At 45.1% G+C, this 23,869-nt stretch overlaps 2 protein-coding genes across 10 annotated transcripts in view; both read left to right on the forward strand.

The window, feature by feature from the left end:
• The window catches only part of LRP4 (LDL receptor related protein 4), an 81,611-nt gene extending 65,843 nt beyond the window's left edge, over positions 1–15,768 (forward strand). For 4 of the 5 annotated variants that reach the window (XM_059849381.1, XM_059849382.1, XM_059849384.1 and 1 more), the window contains 18 exons: positions 118–307; positions 558–689; positions 1,365–1,505; positions 2,199–2,285; positions 2,491–2,662; positions 2,745–2,907; positions 3,153–3,378; positions 4,776–5,079; positions 5,351–5,569; positions 5,881–6,015; positions 6,262–6,370; positions 6,700–6,844; positions 7,379–7,492; positions 7,784–7,907; positions 8,904–8,971; positions 9,580–9,667; positions 10,200–10,341; positions 12,084–15,768. In XM_059849381.1, coding sequence (XP_059705364.1) covers positions 118–307; positions 558–689; positions 1,365–1,505; positions 2,199–2,285; positions 2,491–2,662; positions 2,745–2,907; positions 3,153–3,378; positions 4,776–5,079; positions 5,351–5,569; positions 5,881–6,015; positions 6,262–6,370; positions 6,700–6,844; positions 7,379–7,492; positions 7,784–7,907; positions 8,904–8,971; positions 9,580–9,667; positions 10,200–10,341; positions 12,084–12,419 — 2,895 coding nt within the window. In that variant the 3' untranslated portion in view covers positions 12,420–15,768. Of the gene's footprint in view, positions 1–117; positions 308–557; positions 690–1,364; positions 1,506–2,198; positions 2,286–2,490; positions 2,663–2,744; positions 2,908–3,152; positions 3,379–4,775; positions 5,080–5,350; positions 5,570–5,880; positions 6,016–6,261; positions 6,371–6,699; positions 6,845–7,378; positions 7,493–7,783; positions 7,908–8,903; positions 8,972–9,579; positions 9,668–10,199; positions 10,342–10,904 lie in introns of all 5 variants that reach the window. The other variant, XM_059849386.1, reaches the window with a different exon arrangement.
• A 1,276-nt stretch (positions 15,769–17,044) lies between these two features.
• CKAP5 (cytoskeleton associated protein 5) overlaps positions 17,045–23,869 on the forward strand; it is a 53,743-nt gene continuing 46,918 nt past the window's right edge. For 3 of the 5 annotated variants that reach the window (XM_059849376.1, XM_059849379.1, XM_059849380.1), the window contains exon 1: positions 17,045–17,163. The gene's annotated coding sequence lies outside the window, so the exon portion shown is untranslated. Of the gene's footprint in view, positions 17,194–20,964; positions 20,985–23,869 lie in introns of those variants that run through there. The other 2 variants (XM_059849377.1, XM_059849378.1) reach the window with 2 other exon arrangements.

A 23,869-nucleotide genomic window follows, 5' to 3' on the forward strand; every position in this document is an offset into this window, starting at 1 on the left:
TCCTTAGGCACTTCATAGTCACTAATACATATATATAAAAAATATATTTTTAAAATATTTTAATTTATATAATATAATATTATATTTTTATTTGGGTGATGGGGGTAATCTGAGCAGGTGCTGATTGGAAACAATCTGCCTCACCCCTTTGGACTTACTCTTTATGGCGAGAGAATCTACTGGACAGACTGGCAGGCCAAAAGCATCCAGAGCGCAGATAGGAGAACTGGGCAGTCTCGGGAAACACTGCAGGACAATCTGGAGAATCTTATGGATATTCATGTTTTCCACCGGCACAGGCCACCAGGTACAGAGCTCACACCCAAGCCCCGCTGAGCTGAGAGCTTGCTCAGGCTCTGCTGTCTGGCACGTCTTTTCTGCAAGCAGCTGACCTGTCAGCCCTCATTGTCTTATGTGTCTGTGTGGAGTATGAGGGCGTGAGAATTAACTCTTGACTTGGTATTTGAGGGCGTTCTACAGTGCGTCTCTGTACCTGCTGCATCTCTTTTTTGTGCTAGTGCTGCTGGCTCATGGATTTCTCATCCTCTTTTCTGTAGTACATACAGCTTGTGAAGTTAACAATGGAGGCTGCAGTCACCTGTGCCTTTTGGCACCTCTTCCAAAAGGCTACAGCTGTACTTGCCCTACAGGGATCAATCTGCAGTCTGATGGCAAGACCTGCTCCCCTGGTGAGTGTTCTCTGTAGAATCCTCATTGCAGTTTTGTATCAGAGCTACATTTTGCTTCTGCCACATTAGAGAAAAAATTTCACTTTTATGTGCTCAACTGCTTTATGCCTTGAAAAACCATTTGGTGCCTGTACCACCAATTTGAGTGGGAATTACTGTGAAGAAACTTACTGATAAATGGATTGATGAAGGAGACATTTTTCTTGAAATTATGTTGCCCAACATAACCAAATGTCACATTTTCTCCCATACTTTTGCCCCAATATTGAGGTGAATTCTTAAACTACAAGGGGATATATTCTTTAATAGGTCTGTATACACTCCTCCTGTGGACCCTCTTCCATGGACAGTAGAAGGCACTTGGCTTAAGGCCGTAGTACATCCACTTTTCCTCCCTACCAGAAAAAAAGCTAATCCTAATTTCAATTTCCCACACATATTAGCAGAAGTAACTCTTCTGTGAGTGTTATGCCTTTCAACTTGGATGTAAAGAAGCATTAAGTGATGCTCAAAAAAGTGATCCTTTTGTATACAGACTGTCCATAAGCCAAGATCTGTCTGAGACACTTTCCCTTTTCCACTGAAGTGGTTGTAAACTCTAGAATATTGATAAATGATGCCTGCAGTTGACTGAACTTGTTCCTCACTGATATCCATCCATTGTCCACTCTGCAGGAATGACCAGCTTTCTGATCTTTGCCAGAAGGACTGACATCCGGATGGTCTCTCTGGATATCCCCTACTTTGCAGATGTTGTTGTCTCAGTCAATGTCACCATGAAGAACACCATTGCAGTTGGAGTAGATCCTCATGAAGGTCTGAACTTCTTACTGTATCTGACTGTGTTTGAAACGCAACAAGTTACTTCCTATCTAAATGCCTTAGTAAAGACCCAGCCACAGATCTTACTGTAGGCTGTGGATTTGGGTAGGTTTTTATTTTCCTTGTATGTGCAGATAATTTGTTTCCAGTGAGGAAAGGAATATCCTTACAGGAAAGCAGAAAACCCAAACTATATGGCAAAAAATTGCCTGCAATATTGAGTGGGGTCCCTGTGCATTTTGGATTTAAGGAAGTTCCTCTTACTGAGGCCTTTTACAACAGTAGAGCTGAGAGATGCTGGTTGCTAATTTATAGTAAACATCTGATGCTGTGCTGTATGTAAACACTGTTGCACTGTAAGGTAGATGATCTCATTTGGAGAAGTCATATGTGGAGCTCTACTACTAGAGCTCCAGATGGTATTAGGTGTTCTCTGTCCCTGTGCGAAGGTCAGATCTTGTGTAAATATCCTACATATTTTGGGGAGAATTGGAACAAGAGAATTTGCACTGTTTTATCACTCTAGCTTAATAATCTTGTGCTGTTATTATTCCTGTCCAGTTTGAATGGTGTAGCAGGTAGTCAGACATCTGGATCTGTTTTTTAAGGATTTTGCTGTTTGGTGGTTGGGATTTGGTTTGGTTTTGTTCTGGACTTTTTCAAGTTTCTCTTTCTTCTTCGACCCAGGAAAGGTTTACTGGTCAGACAGCACGTTGCGGAAAATCAGTCGCGCTGCCCTTGATGGCTCACACTTTGAGGACATCGTCACTACAGGTGAGGGAGACTTTGATCTGAGAGCCTCTTGCTTCTTTGCAGTATGGAAAGAGAGATTCTCTGATGCCCTGGTAAAATACATTTTTGGTGGAAAGGCAAGCAAAGCCTAAAGCAGTTGCCTACAAGATGGACAAGAGAAATACTAGAAATTCCTGACTAAATTGGGAGAAAAAGCAGTGACCAAAATTTTTTGCTATTTTCTCAGGTCTGTTGACTACAGATGGGCTGGCTGTGGATGCTATTGGCAGGAAGATATATTGGACAGATACAGGAACAAACCGGATTGAAGTGGGCAACCTTGATGGCTCCATGAGGAAAGTCTTGGTTTGGCAGAACCTGGACAGCCCTCGGGCAATAGCTTTATACCATGAAATGGGGTTAGTATTGTCAAGACATTGTCTAGGAGTTACACAGGACTCCTGATCTCCTTTTCCATAACACTTGCTGACTTCTCCCCAGGTATATGTACTGGACAGACTGGGGCGAGAATGCCAAGCTGGAACGCTCTGGGATGGATGGCTCTGCACGTATGGTGCTGATCAGCAACAACTTGGGCTGGCCTAATGGACTGGCAGTGGATAAGGCTGGGTCCCAGCTGCTCTGGGCTGATGCACACACAGAGGTCTGATTCTGTTCTTCAGTGTTGTTTGTCATTGGATATTTGGTAGCCTGGAGGCTGCTTTGAAGCTCTTGAGCAAGTTGTCAAAAGAGCAAGGGGAATGGAAGCTTTTCTGGGAGTATGGGCTATGGAGGGAGGGTGAACCTGAATAACATCACTCGCTGAGACTGTTTCCCACTTGCTACAGTAAGTGCTAGCAAGAGGAGAAGTGTTTTGAATATGGGTTGATGTTCCGCTTCTTCCTGTAGCGGATCGAGGCTGCGGATCTCAATGGCGCGAACCGCCGCACCTTGCTGTCTCCAGTGCAACATCCCTATGGCCTCACTTTGCTGGACTCTTACATCTACTGGACTGACTGGCAAACTCGCAGCATTCACAGGGCTGACAAGGACACTGGTGCTAATGTCATCTTGGTGAGGGCAAACCTGCCTGGCCTCATGGATATTCAAGCTGTTGACAGGGCACGGCCCCTGGGTAAGTTGCTCCCCAGGTGGCGGTGTCAGTGGTGGCGAGGGGAGTCCTTCAGAGCTGTCACTGGAAACACAACTTTGGTGTAAAGCAGGAGTGATAGAGTGACTTCTGAAAAATCAGCTTTTCTTCTGATGCCTTCTTTCAAGGCATCACTTCTTCCCTCTTTAACTATTTTTGCACTCCTCCCTGTTTACCCAGCTCTGTAGGTCTAGTGTTGATTACTGCATGCTTTTTGACCCCTTTGTCCCGTTTCCTTATTGGATTGCACTGACAACCTCATTCTTGCACACAGCAGAGCCACTTTCTTAGGACAGCTGAACAAGTCATGCCTTATTAGGCTGCACCAGACTGTACTGATGTTGGACAATTTCCCTTCTTTAACTCCAGAAGACTCTAATTCTTCCTAAACCAGTTGCTGAAATATTATTTCAAGTTCTAGTATTATTTCCCAGTCACTGCAGGCTTCATCTTCTCGTCTCCCTCTTTGGTCTGCAAAATTTCTGCTGCTTTAGTTGCTCTTAATATATCATATTATCCAACTATTCTGTGCCAGAGTCAATTCTTACTCTTTGGGGATCCTGTAAGACCCCATCTTGCCTCCTTTTCAGTGGAAGTTGTTGCTTTGTGCTGTGGTTTTATTTTGGTAGAATTTCCCCAATACATACTTCTGTAGAAAACTCTGCTGCTTTTCCTGTGGTTACTAACAGCAGAACATCACTCTTTACTGTGTAACTTGGCAATATAACTTAAAGCTGACCAAAAGTCTAGCCATCATATCCACATTGTCTTATTCTTATCCATTGTCTTATTCCTACTCCCTGAACCTGTCTCCTGGGCTTATTCCCTCCTAGTAAATGTATGCTGGGTTCTTTACAATTTAAAAAAAAATTATATGACCCTAATATGTCAGGGACTTCCAGCAGGCTTCTCTGATGCCTTTGTTTACTTGCCACTGTGTACAGCTAAGTTGAAACAGAAGCTTCTTTGTCAGCCTGGCCTCTGGTACATTGTCACACTATTTCCCTACAGGGTTGGATCTTTCTGTCAGCATTACCATTTGTAGCAATAATAAAGTTAAACTGCAGTTGCATAAATCTGGGAGCATAAATCTGTTTCTTTTTCCCTGGAAAACTATGATTAGCAAGGAATGGAGGTTAAGATTTTTTTTCTAATGATCCCTCTTCTTCTGGACCCTCCTGTTCTCCTTGCCAATCATGCCCATACCTACCGTGAATCTTGCAGAGGAGGGAGAGCATCTCTGTACAAAGGGCTGTAGATTCCCAGCAAGGCTGGGATGGTAAGGATGAACTCAGCTGCTAGCAAGTTGTGCATGTATGTAGCCTTTAAAGTAAAGCTTTGTTCTGTGAGATGCTAAAACTATGCTTTCCCTGTTTCTAAAGGCTTCAATAAATGTGGAGTTCGTAATGGTGGCTGCTCCCACCTTTGCTTACCTCACCCCACTGGTTTCTCCTGTGCCTGCCCCACTGGCATCCAGCTGAAGAGAGATGAGCAGACATGTGACTCTTCTCCAGAGACCTACCTACTTTTCTCTAGCCGTGCTTCCATCCGTCGTATCTCGCTGGACACCAGTGACCACACAGATGTGCACATACCTGTTCCTGAGCTGAACAATGTCATTTCTCTGGACTATGACAGTGTGGATGGCAAGATTTACTATACAGATGTATTTCTTGATGTCATCAGGTAGGTTCCAGTCAACAGCTTGGCCGGTGCCCAGGTCACCCAGTGACTTGGGCTGAGTGTGCCAGTAAACTGGGGAGACTGAGCACTACACTAGTACTTATGCCTTGTCTTTGGTACACAGCATCATGCTGAAGGTGTGTTTAACCTGCTGGAGACAGGGGCAAAAAGTATTAGGGAGGTATTAGTATGCAGTGGCCCTGTGATTGATGGAGATCCAGCTTTCCAGGAACTACCCGTTCCTCACTGCCCTTTGTCATTGATTTTGATTCAGGCGGGCTGATCTGAATGGCAGCAACATGGAAACTGTTATTGGTCAGGGTTTGAAGACTACGGATGGCCTGGCAGTGGACTGGGTTGCCAGGAACCTCTACTGGACAGACACAGGACGCAATACCATCGAAGTGGCTAGACTGGATGGAAGCTCCAGGAAAGTGCTGATCAATAACAGCCTGGATGAACCTCGAGCCATTGCTGTCTTTCCCAAGAAGGGGTAGGTATGGGGTTATTGGTGGGGCAGGGGGAAGGGCTGCCCAGAGGCAGGCTGGAAGAGGCGGTTGTGAGAGGAAGAAGTGATGTGCCATGTGAATCTGCAGGTACCAGTAAGGGGTTGACTCTGAGTGACTTGTAGTAGTCAGGCAGACAGTGAATTTGAAGGTTGGGCAGATAGCTGTGAGAAGCAGGCTACAGACTATATTATCTTTTTCGAATCTGAAGAATCTGGCAGTTTCATTCATAACTAAAACTTTCTGTAGGCCAAGTGAAATGGTCTTTTCTTCTTACACTTGCCTTTTATCTCTTCAGGTATCTCTTCTGGACAGATTGGGGTCACATTGCTAAAATTGAACGGGCAAATTTGGATGGCTCTGAACGTAAAATCCTGATTAACACTGACCTAGGATGGCCCAATGGATTGACTTTGGATTATGACACCAGGAGGTCAGTGAAAGATTTTCCTATACTTGCATAGGTTTAAGGGATGTAATGAATTTTTTAGCACTCTTAGCTTCATTTATTGGAGCAGCACTGTGGGTTTGGGTTTGTTTTTGGGGTTTGTTTTGGGGCTTTCTTCTATAGCTTTTATTTCCTGATCCATCTTATGATTCCATGATCTTGGTCAGTAAATGACTAGAAAGTAAAGAGAGGTTGTATAATGGAAGCTCACCTCTTTCCCTGTGCCTTCAGGATATACTGGGTGGATGCTCACCTTGATCGCATAGAGAGTTGTGACCTCAATGGGAAGCTACGACAAGTGTTGGTCAGCCAGGTGTCACATCCCTTTGCTCTGACACAGGTGAGAAGATTTTCCTGCTGCCACCATTCTTCCTGGTGTGTTGATGAGTTTGTACAGTGGAGTTTGGGAACAGGGAAGTGTTACAGTCTGAGGAACGCAAGATGGCTGAGGGGATAGTACTTAAATCTTCTCTGGAGCTAACAAAAGAAGTTTGTCTGAACTGTGGGGTGTAGACAGTCATCTAATTTACAATAAGAGGGTAAGGGTTTGGAAAGGCCTTTGTTTTGGCCCTTCTGCCATTGGGATGTGTTTTTTATGGGTAGCCTGTGTTTATATGATTAAACATGCTAATAATGGCTGTGATTTTTCTTTGCTGTCTCCCTGAGCAGCAGGACAGATGGATATACTGGACTGACTGGCAAACGAAATCTATCCAGAGAGTGGACAAATACTCTGGGCGGAACAAAGAGACGGTCCTAGCCAATGTTGAGGGATTGATGGATATCATTGTGGTTTCTCCTCAGAGACAGACAGGTAAATAGAAGGACCTTGATTCCAGCAAATTCTGATTGTAGACCAAAAGAACTCTGGAACCACTGCACTATTGTGGATGTCAAGTAAGGATGACATCCTTTTTTATGCTCAAACTCTTCACGGATCTTCCCTTAGCTCATTCTTTGTCTGCCTGTGACTTTTCAGTCAAGTACATCTTAAAGATATTCTGTTAAAGATATTCTGTTAAGCAAATGTCACTTTCTTGTTGTTCACCCAACATAGTGTTAAAGCCGAAGAATGTGAGGTTCTGAGTTTTTTTTTATCTCTGCAACTGTGTTGTCTGGTCTTCTGTCTAAAGATTTCCAGTACCTTCCTTTCAAGACACCCCTAATCCAATTCAGTGTTTAGCTATTGTCATCACTTTTAGCAATCAGATGATGGGCGTATGCCAAAACCATAATAATTTGCCAGTTTTCTAAGAAGTTTTTCTGGCTGAGCAGCAAAGAAGGATGTTGCTCTGAGCCCCTTTTTGTTAAGATGTAACATATTTAGAAAATTGTTTGTTCTTTCCAGGTAGTAATGCTTGTGGAGTGAACAACGGAGGCTGCACTCACCTCTGCTTTGCCAGGGCTTCTGACTTTGTCTGCGCATGTCCGGATGAGCCAGATGGGCGGCCCTGTTCTACGAGTGAGTTTATTGAGTGTCACTTGGCTAGTGTCTTCCATAAGTGAGTCACTGCTACTGTTTATGCAGTGGCAACCAGAGTGGCTGAGGCTCTCCAGTGTGTAGATCTTATGCAGTCATATACTGGAACTGAGGCCAGTGGTTGTGAGCCTTCTTGTCCTTTCTGCTGACAGACTGGGTTTGAGATGGGAAGGCTGCCCATATAAGCTATAGAGAGTTTTGGAAATGGCCCATCAAACTTGTTTATCTGTCCCACAAAGTTAGAGTCCTGCTTATTTTTCTCTGCTTTTCTAGTTCCTGGTGTGGTGCCCCCTGGTCCAGAACCAACCAGTGTAAGTGAGAGAAGTCAAACACCGCCTGGCAGACTAGGTACTTCAACAACCAAACCTCTCACATCTCTGGAAACAGTGGAAGGAAAGTAAGTGTTCTTGTTCTCTTGGAATTGGGGTGTGAAAGTCCCAGCTTTTGCAAGGTTCTACATGCAAGCCCCCTCTGGTTACAATCATCCGAATATACCTATCCCTAGCCAAAAGACGATATTCCAGCTCCAAATTTCACATTCCTAATGAATGAAGCTGTTATTACAAAGATGCAGTTGAGATGGCAAAGAGCCATTGTTGAGATGGCAGGAAACAGCTGGAGATCCTTTCTGTCCATTTTGTTGAAATGTGTGTGTAGACTGACTGTACTGAAGTGTTAAAATCCACCTTTAGCTCATGTGTCATACTTTGTTTGATTTTTGAATCTCCTAATTTTGAGAACCTATTTCTGAGAGGAGGACAGAGGAGTCTGTTGCTTCAATTCACTGAAACATCTCAGACTAGACCCACACGGCTGAGGAAGTGGTTCTGCCATGGGAAAGGGATAGCTTGCTTGGGGCAGAACAGAATCTTTGCAGCTGTGACATTTAATTTACAATGCAGGTAGTTAAGATACTCTTTTCTGCTAATTCCCTATAGCCTGCTATTTATACAGCTCAGCAAAAGAGTGGCTCTATAGTATATGGTTTAATTATTTACAGAGCAAAACTTGCACTTTGTTGAGTATGATTTGTTGGACAGAAATGTCTTCATGCTGACTCTGAGACATTTTGATTTTTGCTTCAGCACTGATGCTGAAATTTGTTTCCTGAAAAATATGAGTACACCTGTGTACCTGAGAGGCAGGTCTAGAATGAATTGGATATGAAGATACTGTAGACCAATAATTAATGTATCCATGCACACCACCTATATACATGTATGTATAGTTGTCTCTTCTCTGGATGCAGAATACTGAAGAAGAAAAAGGAAGACCTGTGTTTTTTAACTGGAAAGGGAAGGGATATCAGTGCTAGCCCATTCCATCCTGTTTTTTGATACCTTTGTTACTGTTGATTCTACTTTTACTAAATGACTGTCCTTCTGTCATTCAGCTGCTCTGACAAAGATGCTAGGCAAGGCTTGTGTACTCGGGCCAACGAGGCAGTGTTGGCTACCATGGGTGAGTTGCTTTTCTTTAACTCTTCTCCCACCAGGGTTATTCCTCCAGATGTGCTCAGGGCATTCCAGTCCATAGTGTCTGAAACTGAAATTTCTGAAATTCAGACCTGAATTATTCAAATGGCCTCTGACTAGAGCAAAATGCCTCTATAGACATTCATTAACGTATATGGGGACTTTTCCAAGTGACTCTTTGGTCGGAAGAATAGTTCTGTTTTCTTTCATCCTATACCTCATCCACTGGGCTCTTCCCATTAATAGTGCTCAATTTCACTGTCCCCTTTGTGTTTAGTTGAAGATGGTTGACTGTAGTAATTGCTTCCCAATGCAGGAGTAGCCTGTCAACAAGGGGATCTAACTCCTCCATTACAACTCCATTACAAAGATCTTGACACTTCTTAGTTTGCTGGGGCCTGGGTGGGAGGAAAGCTGACCATATGTTTGTTTCATATGAAGCCAAACAAAACCCTCTGCTAAACCTTAATGTGCTGATATTTTAGTTTACATACTTGTGTATGGGTAAAGCCCCATCATCAGGCATTACACCAAGGTCAGTATTATCCAGTGAAATATAAAAGTGCATAAATTTCCCTTGGTATTCACTTTCAGGAGAAGGACTGCATGTCAGCTACATTATTGGAGGTCTTCTCAGCATCTTGTTTATTTTGCTGCTTATTGCTGCTTTAATTATATATAGGTAAGTGATCTTTTTTCCCTCTCCTGTCCAATTGTTAGCTCTTGGGTTGTAGGAGAAGAAAGTCTCTGAAAGCACTAAATCTTTCTTTTTTGTCATTTACAATCCTTTTTTTCCTCCATTGGAAGGAGTCCTTGATGATTTTATTTGCAAAGTTTCAGCCCTGTGCCTCTAAAGTGTTGGTCATGCAGTTCTACTATTTGAAACTTTATTGGCTAAATTTTCTGCAGAGAGCTTATAAATTATGGACAGGAATATGAGATAATTCATATCTCAGTAAATGTGTGAGCTCATGTGCTTTCTGACAGATAACTTCACCAGTTACTGCCATGATAGCTTTTGTGATTACATGGCAGTGCCTTGCTGTACTGGTAGCTAGTAAATGGACTCACAGCTGAAGAGCCAGGGGAAGCCAGGATTCTCCCTTTGAGGGACAGTGGAGATGGCTGAATCCATCCACTTGCTGAGCACTCAGGAACTTTGGATCCTGGCAGTGGGTTTCTGGGAGACTCTTCTGACAGCTCTTTCCCTCTAGGCATAATAAGTCCAAGTTTACGGACCCTGGCTTGGGGAACCTAACCTACAGTAATCCTTCATATCGGACATCTACCCAGGAGGTGAAGATTGAATCGATTCCCAAACCAACCATGTACAACCAGCTCTGCTACAAGAAAGAGGTAAGAACTGCTACTAAGGACACAGGAGCCCAGCCCAAGCTGCTGTTGAGTATTACAGGCCTCACTAGGTGGAAGGATTGCAACTTGCATTTACCTTTAGGACACAGAAGAACACCTTCAGTGAATTGTTCAGACTGCTATGGACATCAGCCAGCAGCACTTCTTCCCCAGTGAGCTGTAGTGAATTTGACTTGTCTTTAGTTCTCTGCTTCTTACCCACTCCCTCAGTGTCTTGTATTTTATTTGCATTGGGTGCTGGCCCTCAAAAGTGCATGAGCCAAATGAAATTGTCTTCCTTGGATACAGGTCTGGGTTAGTGACTTGCACCAAGGTTGCTTTGGACAGTCACCAGGGGAACCAGGCAGCCAGAAAGGGTTCAGTGACAAGAAAGTAGCTCCTGGCTGTGCACAGCCTGAAAGGGGTGGGATAGGGGGAAAAAATAGAACCCTTATTAAATAGAGCATTTTAAAGATCCTTCAGAGGTCCATACTTTGTGCCACATGACGGAGAGAGTTTAATATGATATCTTGCAGCACTTAGTTTCTCCTCTCTTTTCTCCTCAGAAGCTTTCTTATCACTCAGATAGCTTCTCATCTTCCCTCTTCTGATTTCCGTCCACATCCTCACGTCAGGTATCACTGCTCTGTGTGTTTGATCCTGCCTCCCTTACTCAAGCTCTGTTGTGTGGCTCAAGCGCTGTCCCTACTAATTGCTCTTTCTTGGTTTCCTCCCCTGCTTTTATGTCCTTAAACTAGCTCCACTGTCTGTCAGGAGCATACAAGTAATTTTCTGTGGCAGATTCTTTGGTCTGTGCTTTGGCTACTCATACTCACTGATATTTTGAACAGGCAATTTCTGTTAGGACAGTTTGTGATTATCTGTTAGATTGCTTGGTTCCTCTGGCAGGGATCACAGACTTACACAGGGGAGAGTTTTCCCTTACTGTTTTTCAAAGGTACTATCCAATAGATTCCCCAAATCTTCGAGCCATTTTAGCTTTATCTATTAAGGACAAGTCAGGATTATTTATCTGGGAATCTAAATCCTTTCCATTTTTTCCTTAATTCTGATGCTCCTTGACATACACAGATGTATATTTCGCCACCACCTCCGCTTTCTCCTCAGGGATAGATCAGGTGCTCCTTATTTCTCAGTGAGCCAAGTTAGATTTCACTATTTTAATCTCAGTGTGGTCCCTTTTGCCTCTGATCATTTTTGTTGTTTCCTTAAAATCTCCTTCCCCTCTGCTGCTGTGAGACTTGGCCTCAACAATGGTATTCCATCTGTGAGAGGTGAATCTAGAATGACTCAGATATAAAGATTTGCAAACCTAGAATTGATCTCCTGCCTACTTTTACCATGAGGTTTTCTGTCTGCTTCTGCTTACCATTTTGTTTGGTGGGGTTTTTTTCCTTCCATTTTAGGCTCAGTGTTCTTACTCTCTTTTGTCAGGGAATATGTATAGTTGAATGAGAAGAGCAGCCTCATCCTCATTCCGCTTCCATGACTGAGGAATCAGGGGGTTTGGAATGAGAGCCCTTGCAGGGAGAACTCATCTGGGGGTGGTAAAGAACTAAAGGAAGCTTAAAATGGGTTCTGTCATTGTGGCAGTTAAAGCCAGTGGCTGTTTACATGGAGGTCCAGCTCTTTGTCTGCTTCCCTGTCTTCATTCCAGCTCTGCATTGCTCTTTGACGTATTTTTCCATGGATGTATTTTTTTCATTCATCTGTCTTCTCCCTAGACTGCTCCTGACCACAGCTACACTAAGGAGAAGATCAAGATTGTGGAGGGCATATGCCTTTTATCCAGTGATGATTCCGAATGGGATGACCTTAAGCAGATTCGGAGCTCCCGTGGAGGGATCCTCCGGGACCACGTCTGCATGAAGACGGATACGGTCTCTATCCAGGCTAGTTCTGGGTCACTGGATGACACTGAAACTGAGCAGCTGCTACAGGAAGAACAGTCTGAATGCAGCAGTGTTAACACAGCAGCAGCCACTCCTGAGCGGCGGGGCTCGCTCCCAGACACAGGCTGGAAACACCAACGCAAGCCCTCCACAGAGAGCGAGGTCTAAAGTACACGTGACTTTGGAAACAGTCGCACCCTCCCTACCCTCTGCTCTGCACAAAAAAGACAGACTCTGCCTACCTGGCAAGGAAGGGCACAGAGACCAGCCTCTCTTGCAAGGGGCCTGAGACTGGGACCTTTCAGCATGGAGCCTGGGCAGCTGTGTTGTTGTGTTTGGAGAAGGAGGATGGGTGGGTCGGTTGGAACCCAGGGACCCTTTTGACTCATTTTCACTGTCTGTGGTTTATTTATATGTTCCCTTTTCCTGGAAGTTGCCACGTTAACTTTTGCAGTGACCCGTCTGGCCTGAATCTGGTTCAGAGTGTCTGTTCCCTGGCAACCTGCAAGTCCTGTGCCATCCAGCTCACAGTCAATGCCCATGAAGAGAGCAGAGCTGCCTCATTGCTGGCTCCTGATCACAGAAGTACCCCATGTCATTCCAGCACTAGCAGCACTCTGAGGCTTTGTGTTAAGGGGTCTCTGACATGAGAGAGGTCTGGTATAGATGGGATATACTTTGGGGCTCAAGAGGATGCTGAGAGAGCATCAGGTCACCTTGTAAAAGCATAAAGAGGATAACCACAGTTGCCAAGACTTACTTCTTGAGAGCATCACTGCTTACTTTCTTGTCTGCTACTAAAAACTTTAAGGAATGCTCACATTGGAGCACTGTGTCTGTTGCTGGCAGTGGACACTGCTCCTATTCTCCCCTTTCCTGTTAAAACATGTTTCTACTCTGGAAAAACAAGAGTCAGCAAATGCCCCTTTCAGAACTATTCCCTGTGGGTACTGGAGTCTGAGTGCTCAACTTGAGACAAGAAAAAATTGGTATTTTACTTAGCTCTACAGAGCTAATGGGGGGAAATGGATCTCAGCAAGACCTAAATTTTACTGATCTTTGCATAACTGATACATAAAAAAAGAATAAGAAAATTTGCTAGGTCCCCACTAGTCCAAATTCTGCAAGGTCACAATTATTTTGGCCTTTAGGACCTTTGATTTACCATAATAAGGGAAAAGAGAGAATTCCTAGGTCGAGTCTTTCCCAGGGGAATGCTCAGTGCTGACAGTTAGGAACTGCTTTATTACAAGGCTGAGCCCATTTGACCTAGAGTGGGAGACAATAATCAGGGAGCTGCAAAGGCCATTCTAAGTAGTTGTTTATCAGATAGAATTGCACTTTAAGTTCTTCTGTTACCACTAAATAGCTCTCATTGCCAAATAATTTTTCTCATCAGCTGCATGAGCTTCAGTTCTCTGGCCTCCAAGACTCTTACCCTTTAGGGAATGTCATCCCACCCTTGCAGCCAAAACCCAGCAGCATTTGGAGCTGGGTCTTGCATGTTCCCAAGGACTATTTCCACCTCTTCATACTCTCTTGTCATCTGTTTGTTCAAAAAGAAAAAAAGAGACAATATTGCTTGACACTTCTTCAAAAACAAAATTTATATTAACCCCTCAAATCACATGGTAAAATATTGAGCATTAAGCCAGATCCTTGGAAGCAGAACTTCCCAGTGAAGAATTTCTCACTGCAAACTTTGTAACCTCTTTTATCACACGGAAAGAGGTCAAGTACATTCCCATCCATGGTGTAAAGAGAGCAAAACATACACTGGGGTATGGTTCAGAGGTAGGGGGAGGGCACATCTCCCATGCAATGTTTTTTTCAGCTGATTAAAAAGGAGAATCATCCTACTCTGCTCGAACCTTGTTTATATGCTAAGAGGCCTGCTACCCCTGAAGAACACCACAGTTGCCAGTAGTTTGCCTGTACTTTTCACAGTAGAGGTAGCTTTGTAGATAGGGGAAGGTTGCAGCTTCAACCTGGCTAGGTGTCTTGAGACTCTGTCCCTAACTGCACCATTGGGCTGACTGGTGTATATTCCTGTGGAAAATGAACTGGAGCTAAGGCTTGGATTTCCCTGTGTTAATGTGGGACTCTTCCCTACTCCCAGAGGGATTTTTTTTTCTTTTTTAATTAGATTTTTATTTAATTATTTATTTGTTTGACTCCAGCCTTGGAAGCATTGATTTTGTTGGGCAGAGGCACTTTTGGATTGAGGTGTGGACTTGACTGGGAACTGAGAAAGGAGTGCATATCACTGACATGGATGCTGCCCATCTAAGCCACTTCATGCAGGGACACCAGAGGGCTCAAGCATAAGCAGAAGAATCAATTTGAGCAGAAACCATGTGTAGGGGCAGGGGCATCAGGGCTGGGAGTGGGGAGATGGGGGAGGAAGGCTCTGACCTGTAGGAGAGCAGGGTTTCTTTGGGTTTTGGAATGGGTTGTTCTTTTTTTTTTTCCCAGTAGCTTATTATGACCATGCACCAAAATCCTGAGGTGGGACAGGGGTGAAGGGAAACATCTGCCCAGACCTGTCACTTAAGATTAAGTCAGCCTGTCAGAGTAATGGCACTGCTGACAAGTCGCAAGTGTGGAAGGGAAAGGAAAAACACAGTCAGTCTTTTCAACAACTCATGGTGTTTGTGATCTCCACTTTGATCAATATTCTCTGCTGCTTCTTAGGAGAGACGCTGTGCACTCCAGCCTAACAACCATTCATAACTGCTCTCTGCTCCCTTCCTCAAATGATTATGGTGAAAAGGAGCAATAAAATGTCACACAGCCTCCTCTACCAGTGAGGTGGGCAGAAATTCGCATCTTTTTTCTAGAGACAGCCCCAGTGAGATGCTGCCTTGGGGATGCATCATGGTTCCCCATTCCGGGGAAGACCCTCATTGCACTTAGGATGTTAAGAATGTAGAAAGGCTACTGGAGGATGATCTCTTGAGCACTGATTTACTATGTAAAAAGCAAACCTCTCTCCTGTCTGTCCTGAGCTAACGTCAGTGATTTCCGTGTATTCCTGTGTAATGGTTTTAACGTTACTCACTGGAGACATTGGATTTTCTGGAGTTATTTAACCACTGTGTTCAATATTTTAGGGGTTGATGATAATTTAATATAAATTTAGCTTTTCTTAACCACTCTGTCTGGCTATTGGTTGTGAATCATGCATGTTATTTGGATTCTCCTTTGAATGAGGAACTCCGAAATCTGAGACAGAACCTCAACTTTGCTTCATTTGAGAGGAGCAAGAAGATAGGAACCGTTCTTAGAAACCTGATTGTAGCACACACTGTATCCTGGTGATTTTGAATCAAGGGCCCAATATCTATACTCACTGCTACAGATTCTTTCACACTCATAATACCTCTCACTCTGCCCCACCTTGCTTTTTCATCCCCCCCCCCGCCCTTTAACATGGCAACAGCAAAAGGGGCTGTTCATATTAGGACTGTAGAGAACTCAAGCCTCTGCTGAGTGGAAAATAAAGTTCTGAAGAAGAGCTGCTTTTTCTTTCTGTAGGGGGTTTTGTTTAAGCTTCTGTTGCCTTTTTTTTATAACTAGGAGTTTAAATAGTGCAAAAGGCTGAGTAATGAATGAAACATCCACTAATAATGAATAGTGCAGTACTGGTGCTAATCTTGTAACATTCTGTCCCTTTCTGATGAAAGAACTACCTAAAACGTTTAAAACAACTGTGTTTCTGCTCATTTCACAATTGAAGCACTGTGCAGAAGCCGTTTCAGTCAGGTCATGAAAAAATTGCCTCTCTTCCAAAAAAAGTGATGGTGTTCACATGGCATGGTGGGGAGAGTGCAGTGTAAGATTAATTGCAGTTGTGTGCATGGAGTTCTGGTGTCCCTTGTCTTCTATTGTGATCACCCATAAAAATTTTTCCTTCAATCTGTAAGCTGAAGTGAAGAAACAAATGAGACAAAACACACTGTGCTCTAAAATCAGTTCACAGAATAGGTCAGGGTGGAGAGGACACTGTGGGTCACCTGAGCCAACCTCCCTGATCAAGCAGGGTCACCCCAGAGTACATGGCACAGGACTGTCCAGACTAATCCTGTCATCTCCAGTGAGGGAGACTCCACAACTTCTCTGGGCCATCTCCCAGTGCACGGTCACTCACACAGGAAAGAAATTCTTCCTATTAATGTGGAATTTCCTGTGCATCAGTTTCTGCCCCTTTCCGCTTGTCCTATTGCCGGGCACCAAGGAGCAGAGCCTGGTTCATCCTCTGACACCCTCTCTTCGGATACTGATAGACATTGATAAGGTCGCCTCAATCTTTTCTTGAGTTGTTGCTTTACAAACTCACTGACCATGCCAAAGAGAAGGCCCATTCCTCTGGAACAGGATCTTCCCCAAAGCCGAATCCATCAGCTCCGAAATGCTTTAGTCCTTTGCCAACGGGTCCCGCGTCCTGACCCGGCTACCTTAGGACCTGCGCCTCTCGGCAGGCGCTTCTCCGGCCGTGGAGGGCCCGGCAGCCCCCTCCTACACCCTCCCTGGGGACACGGCGGCGGCCGAGAGAGCGGACAGGCACGTCTCGGTAGTTCCCGAGCGGGGTGCGCCGGGACCGGGCCGGTGCTGGGGGAGGCCGCCCGCGGCGGTGCGCGCTCCGCGGCGGTGCGCGCTCCGCGGCGGTGCGCGCTCCGCGGCGGTGCGCGCTCCGCGGCGGTGCGCGCTCCGCCGTCTCGGGAGCGAGCGGAGAGCACGCGCTGCGGCTGCCGGATTCAAACGGGCCAATAAGAGACGCGGGCGCTAGGGCGGGCGGGGCCGGCAGCGGCCAATGGGCGCGGCGGACACTGGGAGGTGCGGGCGGTGCTGGCGATTTCAAACCCCGCCGAGCAGCCGCCGGACCGTCACCGGCCCGACCCGCCGGGCCCAGGTGAGACTCGCCGTCCTTGTCCCTTCCCCGGTGAGCTCCGGTCCCTTCTCCGTCCGCTGTCTGTGCTCGTGGGAGGGTGGCTAGGCCTGCCTCCGCCGCCAGGCCCGAACCTCCCCGTTTCTCGGGGGACCGTGTGGAGGCGTAGTCCCAGCGGTGCGACATCTCTCTGCGGGGATGGCCCGGGCCCGCGGGCTGCGGCGGCATTCGTCCGCAGAGCCCGGCGGCGTGAGGATTGCGCCTGGTAGTGGCGAGAGGCCGCGGCCTGTACCGCGCCGCGCCGCGGAGGTGCCGCTCGCTCAGGCCGCCCGCCAGCCGGGGGGCGATGGGGCCGGTGGGAGCCGCGGGCTCGGTGGCTCCGCTACGGCCTCCTCCGTCCGTTGTGGGCCTTGGGCTGCTGGTGGGGGCCTTCCGTGGGAGGTGGCCGGGACAGTGGGCCTGGGAGCCGCCGGGGGAACGGGGCACCCCTTAAGAGAAATGCGGACTGGGCGCCTTCTGTCCCCTGAGGCTGCGTGCAGGATTGGTTTCGCCTTTAGAATGTCTTAAGCAAAACGTTCTCTGGGGTGATTGTAGTCCTAAAACCAAAGGTGCGAGCTCATCTCTTATTTCTGCAGCTCTGTTGTTGGGTGCGAGTGTTAAGATTGCCAGAGCCCCTCACCAGGAGGTGCTTCCCGTTGAATCCTCTCTAGTATATGCAAAGAAGAGCTGGGTAGAAGTGTGTGTCCTATGCTTCTGCACACACACCTTTCCTGCGTTTAATTTGATTTTGTTTCTGAAACAGATAGTCTTGTGATTCTTCCAAAGACAGTGCTTTTTAGGTTGGTGTGTAGAGGATTTTCCTCCTGAATCTGTAAGGTTTTGGGTCGGAAGACAGAGATTGAGGAATGATACTTCTGTGTGCCTTAAGCAAACTAGGATTCTGTTTAAGAATAAAAAAAAATTTAAAAGTCATATGTGCTACAGTTTTCTAACTGATTTGTGTTTGTTGTGTATTGTCTATCTGGTTATTCTGCAGCTTTGACTTTTTACTGATTTTAGTGTTTGATTTTTTGCTGATTTTAGTGGTTGATTGGAGTGCAGTTCAAGTTGCCTTGTGCAGGTGACAAGGGGTTGAGTAGTTGTCGGGATATTGAGCTACCAGCAATGGGAGCCCTTCCTCATGTATTATTTTTGTGTCAAAGTGTTACTCTAGGCTTTCAGTGAATCTATTAGTCTGAAACTGTAAAACTGCTTAGTTCAGAATGCATGGAATCTCATATATTGGCGTATTCTAAAGGTGTACTCACAAGTCTGTTACTAAAACTTTGAGGAAGGTTCAACTTAGAAGGTAGAATGATTGAGTGCAAATTGTATAGTTTTGACTCTTTAGTGTCCAACATGAGATCAGTTGACTGTACAAAATTTAGAATTTGGTTTGGTTTTCTCGCCTCAGGCTTGGCCTTTCTTTAAACTTTGCTGTTTTGGTAGCTTCCTCTCATATTGAACTTACAGAGTCAAGTTTCCATTTGGTTTTTTTCCTACTTCAAGAATTGTGGTAGGGGCAAGCCTTATAAGCAACATTGAGAGAGTGATCTATGAAAGCAAATGGCCTTCAGGTACAAAGGACTTTCTGAACAAATAGCTGAAGTTGGGTACATTAACCAGGTGACCTGCTATAGGAGAAATTATGTGACAACTTAACAAAAAATTTTGAATTTTAGAAGTATGGTAGTTATTCATTCTGCTTTAGATCTGTATTGATGGAAGGTTTCTCCCTTGGTATTGTAATATGAAAAAGGGAATGCATGGTGATGGAACATGATTCCTGGTTCTTGTACACATGAGACTTGTATTTTGCCAGACTTAACTTTCATGCTGGCTCTTGTCCTTCCCTTTGTATGGGTCAGTTATGTAAGGTGGGCCTCTGCCTCTGAAAACTTGGTCTGCCATGGTGGGTCTGTGCTCTCATACCAGAGTCTGCTAAAATGGGAAGATCTTGTTTCTATTTAATAGTCGATGCAGGAAACGTGAATTTCAGTGTAATGTTATGAATTGTTTCACTCTATGTGTTTGGTGGTAAATTTGCAGCAGAAAAGCACTTAGCATGTTGTACGCTCCTTCAGTTAATTTTTTTTTTTTTTTTTTTTTTTTTTTGCTACCTAGTTGTCATCTGCAAATGCAGCACTTCTGTTTGCCCCTTCTTATGCATCACTAAAGCACATCTTGAACAGTACATCCAATTAGAAACTGCTCAGAATATTTTGTGGAGTAGAGATAACTATCTTAATTATCTAATTTGGAGGATTTTGTTGTGTAGGATGCATGACTGGAAGGACACTTGAAAGATGTAAATGCTTGCAAACCTTTAATCAAGGTTTTCAAAATCCCAGTCAGTGTTCATTTGCTTCCCTTTTGTCCCGTTCCTACCTCTCCTCTGTTTCACACTACCAACAGCTGTCCTTATATGGTATATAAAAGAAATGTATAAACTTGTATTGCTAATTTGTTTGTAAACTATTTAATGTAAATGGTTTGTCAGGTCTGCCAGAGTAGGATGGCATTAAAGCCATTCACATCTGTGGCAGAATGGTTGGTTCAAGACAACATAGTCCAAGAGTAATATGGTGTAGCTTTGCTGATGCTTTGTTGTAGACTGTTCCCACTGGTTCATGTTATATGGGTGGAGTTCTGAAGTGACATTGAAAAGCCTTGTACCCTTTTGTTTAAACTAAATATTGCCTTGTACCAGGCAGTGTTTTTCTGGCTTCTTTGAATAAAGTCTCTTGACCTGAGCACTTGTACATTGTCTGGGGTTGTCTATGACAGCTCGGTTGCTGCCGATGTCAGATGAAAAGTAGAAGCTGCTGTTGAAAAGTAGAAGCTGCTGTGCATGTTTGTGCCTTCCTGTTGCAGGGGGTAGAGAGGTGGTAGGAAAAGTAACTTGGGCAATTATTCAGTGGGAAGCATGGCTGGTGCTGCCGGTGCTTGGATGAGGCTTCTTTCTTCAGCTAGCTAAAAAGATGGCTGGAGAAATACAGCCTTACATCACATGGCTTGATGCTCTTCTGAGGAGGAAGCAAGTGACACTCAGTTCCCACCATACCAGCTTCTTCAGTTGCTATTGTCACTATAGAAAAGGCATCTCAAAATGTCAGACGATGGGCTAGAGAGATTGCTGATGAATCAGCTCCACCAGAATGCTGTCATTACACATCTTGCAGCAGCATGAAATGCGGGGATGGTATGGTGCCAGGCTCTTCGTTCGTACCTCTTTTGGAAGGCACTGTTTCTCCTTCCCCACGGCTGGCCTTGTTCCTGCTGTCGGGTTTCAGAACCGCTCCCTCCTTCAATTAGGGATTGCTGGATGATTGGTGGCCTGGGATAATGTCTGCTGCATGCTGGGGTATGACCGCAGCTCCCTCTGTTAGAGTAGTAATTGTTCTGACGGGCATGGGCGTTCGGGGTATGACTCATGAGGACAACAGGCCTGGCGGACCAAGCTGGTCACTGGTCGCCGGCCCGGCGGCCCCTTCTTTGCCGAGAGGCGGCACCGCGGCCGCCGGCAGGGCCGAGCAGCGCCTGCTGCCGCTCGCCGGCCCCGCGGGGGCGGCTCGGCGGCGGCGGGAAGGGAACGCGATGTGCCTGGGGCTGCTGCAGGGTCAGCGCGCCGGGGCCGCCGCTGCCCTGCCCTGCCCTGCCCGCCTTTGTCTGGCCCCGGCGCGGGCCGGCTCCCGCCCAGGTGCGGCCGCGGCGTCCCGAGCCCCGCCCGCGGCGGGGAGGGGCTCGTCCCGGCCCGCCCGCGGTTCCCGCCCGCTACTGCCGGGAGCCGGCCCGGAGCTGTCAGGGTGAGTGTCCGGCCAGGCCCGGCCAAGCCGCGGGCAGTGCGCGGCGGCGCTGGCAGGGCCCGGCCCGGCCCGGCCGTGGGGCGGGGGCGGCGGGCACAGACAATGCCGGGCGGGCGGGCGGCCTGCTCGCCGTGCCCGGCCGCGGCCTGCGGCCAGACACCCGCGGAGTGGGAAACGCCGCCGGGCTGCGGAGACGCCTCTTGGGCTGCGGGCAGAAGAGTGGAGGGGGTGTTCTTCTGGAAGGTGCTGGGGATGGCGGGGGCGCCGCTAGTTGCAGAAGGAAGCCGTGCTGGAGGGAGCTTCCCTTGGTGAAAGAGGGAGCTAGTGATGTCTCCGCGGGAGCTTTCCTTCTTTCCTTCATCAGCAGTTCAGGCCGTCCTTTTAAAGAAAATCACATGAGCCTTTTCATGCCTGAGCTTTGTAAAACCTCTTGAGGGGTGGGGGCCTTTGCAGCTCACAAGCGCAGTCCCACTGATGTCTTTCACTCCCAACTGTCCACCCTTAGAATTATGTCAGTGCATGCCTGTGCACTTGCCCGTGTGTTGCCCTTTTCCCTTTTGCCCTTCTCGGCTCCCTAAGACTGGCTTCATGCCAGGCTTACCCATGCAGTTACAAATTGCTTTTGGTCTTAGCTGTAACAGAAGGTCAGTTTATTTTGCATTGTCTCTCACTTTTATATGAATGGGAAAGAATGGCCCTGGTTACTTTCAGAGGCCGTGTATTAAAATGTTTCTTTGCAGAGAAATTAAGTATTTGTATATCTTACCAGTAGCTTGTCATTTTTGCTATTAAAATTTCACTGGGGTGAATTAGGGCATACACATTAAAGCAGGCAAGAGAGAATTTAATGCTGTTTGTTCTTGAATGCCATTTCATTACTGCTGAAACAGTAGCTTCCCTTTAGCATGCATTTCTCCTTTTTCTTTTTGTTATTGTTATTCTGAGGTCTTTCTATTTTTTCATCAAGTGTCTGTGTATCTTGCAACTTATACTTCATTTGTTAATTGAAAATGCCAGTATTTAAAATTCTATTAAATTTTTATTGCCTACTGTGTTATGGTTACTCAAATCTTCAACATATTTTCAGAGCTACTTAATGTTGTGCCTGATGGGAAGATTTAGATGGCAAATACAAAAAAAACCCCGTGTTGGACTTAACTTCTAAGAAAGTGAAACTTTGTTCTTTCAGAGCCAAAGAGCAAATCTGACCCAAAACTGCCATTAAACAAAAAACCTAACAGTTCTTTCTGCTGAGAAAACTGTGGCTGTACTACCAGAGATCTGTCTGCAAAGAAGTATAGCTTCATCTGAAATGTGAAATCCAACTATATGCACTCCAAATTTGTGCCCAAATATATAGGAACATTTCAGACAGATTTTTTCCTTTAAAAAGACCTGTCTTGATTTCTCTGAACTTTTTCTTGAGTAATGCTTTTGAAAATCTCTCAAAATATGAAAATATTTAATGATATTCTTGTGCAACAGTAATATTCAATAGGTGAAAGTGAGTAGGGAGAAGTAGACAATCCGTATCAATAAACAGCTGGTTTTATTTAGCATAAAATGGCTTCCTAGTTTGCCGTTGTACATCTTCTGAAGAAAATGGTCTGGAAGCTGACACTTCACAATAAAATACAGTGATAGGTGATGATTGTATGCTTCAAAACAAGTCACATTTTAGAACATTAATGATGTAAAGACTTTTCCTTAGCAGTACCCCATACTCTAAGCTGTGATGTTAATGTGATGTAGCTCTGCAACTTGTAGCAGGAAAAGCATTTCTTTAGAAGTTGAGTAAGATCTGTTCAGAGTAGTGCATGGTGAATCCAAACTTTGATGTTTTCATATTGTCTCAGAATCTTTTAATGTGATACATTTGTTTCCTAAACTTACATATATTCATTTGGGAATTCTCACTTTTATGTTTGAAATTCTTGCATTTGTGCTGCCTTGTAAATGCTTTCCACTTTTGCTGAATTTTGCATGATCTCCCTTCAGAAGGTCCTTTTCTTTCCTTGATGGTCTTCATTTTCTCACTGTTCTGTAATATAAAGCTGCCCTGCCAAGAACTGTCAGGAAAGATTTGTTATTCATCTCCACTACTGATTTCTTGGGTGACTTGCTTTTGGAAATGTTGCATTGACCACTTTTATGACAAGTGTCTCTCACAAAACTTACTTTGGCAGTTCAGTTGCTTCAGAGGTCTTGTTTTCTAGATTTTACCAAAATGAATGTTGTTTCTGAAATACTTAATTCTGTTTGTTCCAAGTTGAGGCAGCAAAAAAAAAAAATCTATGTAGGTCAAACACTTCATTGCTGCAAATTCACTGGTAATAATGGAATTTAGCTGTGTTATCTAAAAATGAGGCCACTTGCTATTTGGTTGTTGAGAAGTAATGACTTGAGGTTTTTGCATGTCTTTGCAAAGAAGTTTTTAAGAAAAACCTTTTTGTCAAATGCAGGATACTCTGTGATCACACAGAACCCAGTGACTTAATTGAAAAGAGAAACAATCATCTTTTATTCTGTTAAATGCAAGATGTAGACAGTACAAAATCTTGGCATTAGGACAGACATGAGCAGTGATGAAGCTAGAAAGACTGGATGTTTCAGAAGGAGCTTTCCCTCTGTGACCCTGGAATACTTTCTGAGAAATTGTCTGTTCTAAAGGGATTTGTAAATTACTGGGGGGAGTATAATTTTATCACTATTTTTAGATGGTGGATTCAGTGCAGAAGATTACTTCAATTACAAAATGGGTTAAGTTTCGATTGTAGATTTTCATGACTAAAAATGGTGGGGGAACTCAGTTGACCAGACTGAAAAAAAAAAAAAATTGGTGAAACACTTTTTCATGGTCATTCAACTCCCTTCCCTATGTCTCT

The sequence above is a fragment of the Haemorhous mexicanus genome, chromosome 6 (genome assembly GCF_027477595.1).
Source record: "Haemorhous mexicanus isolate bHaeMex1 chromosome 6, bHaeMex1.pri, whole genome shotgun sequence".
Classification (NCBI taxonomy): Eukaryota; Metazoa; Chordata; class Aves; order Passeriformes; family Fringillidae; genus Haemorhous; species Haemorhous mexicanus.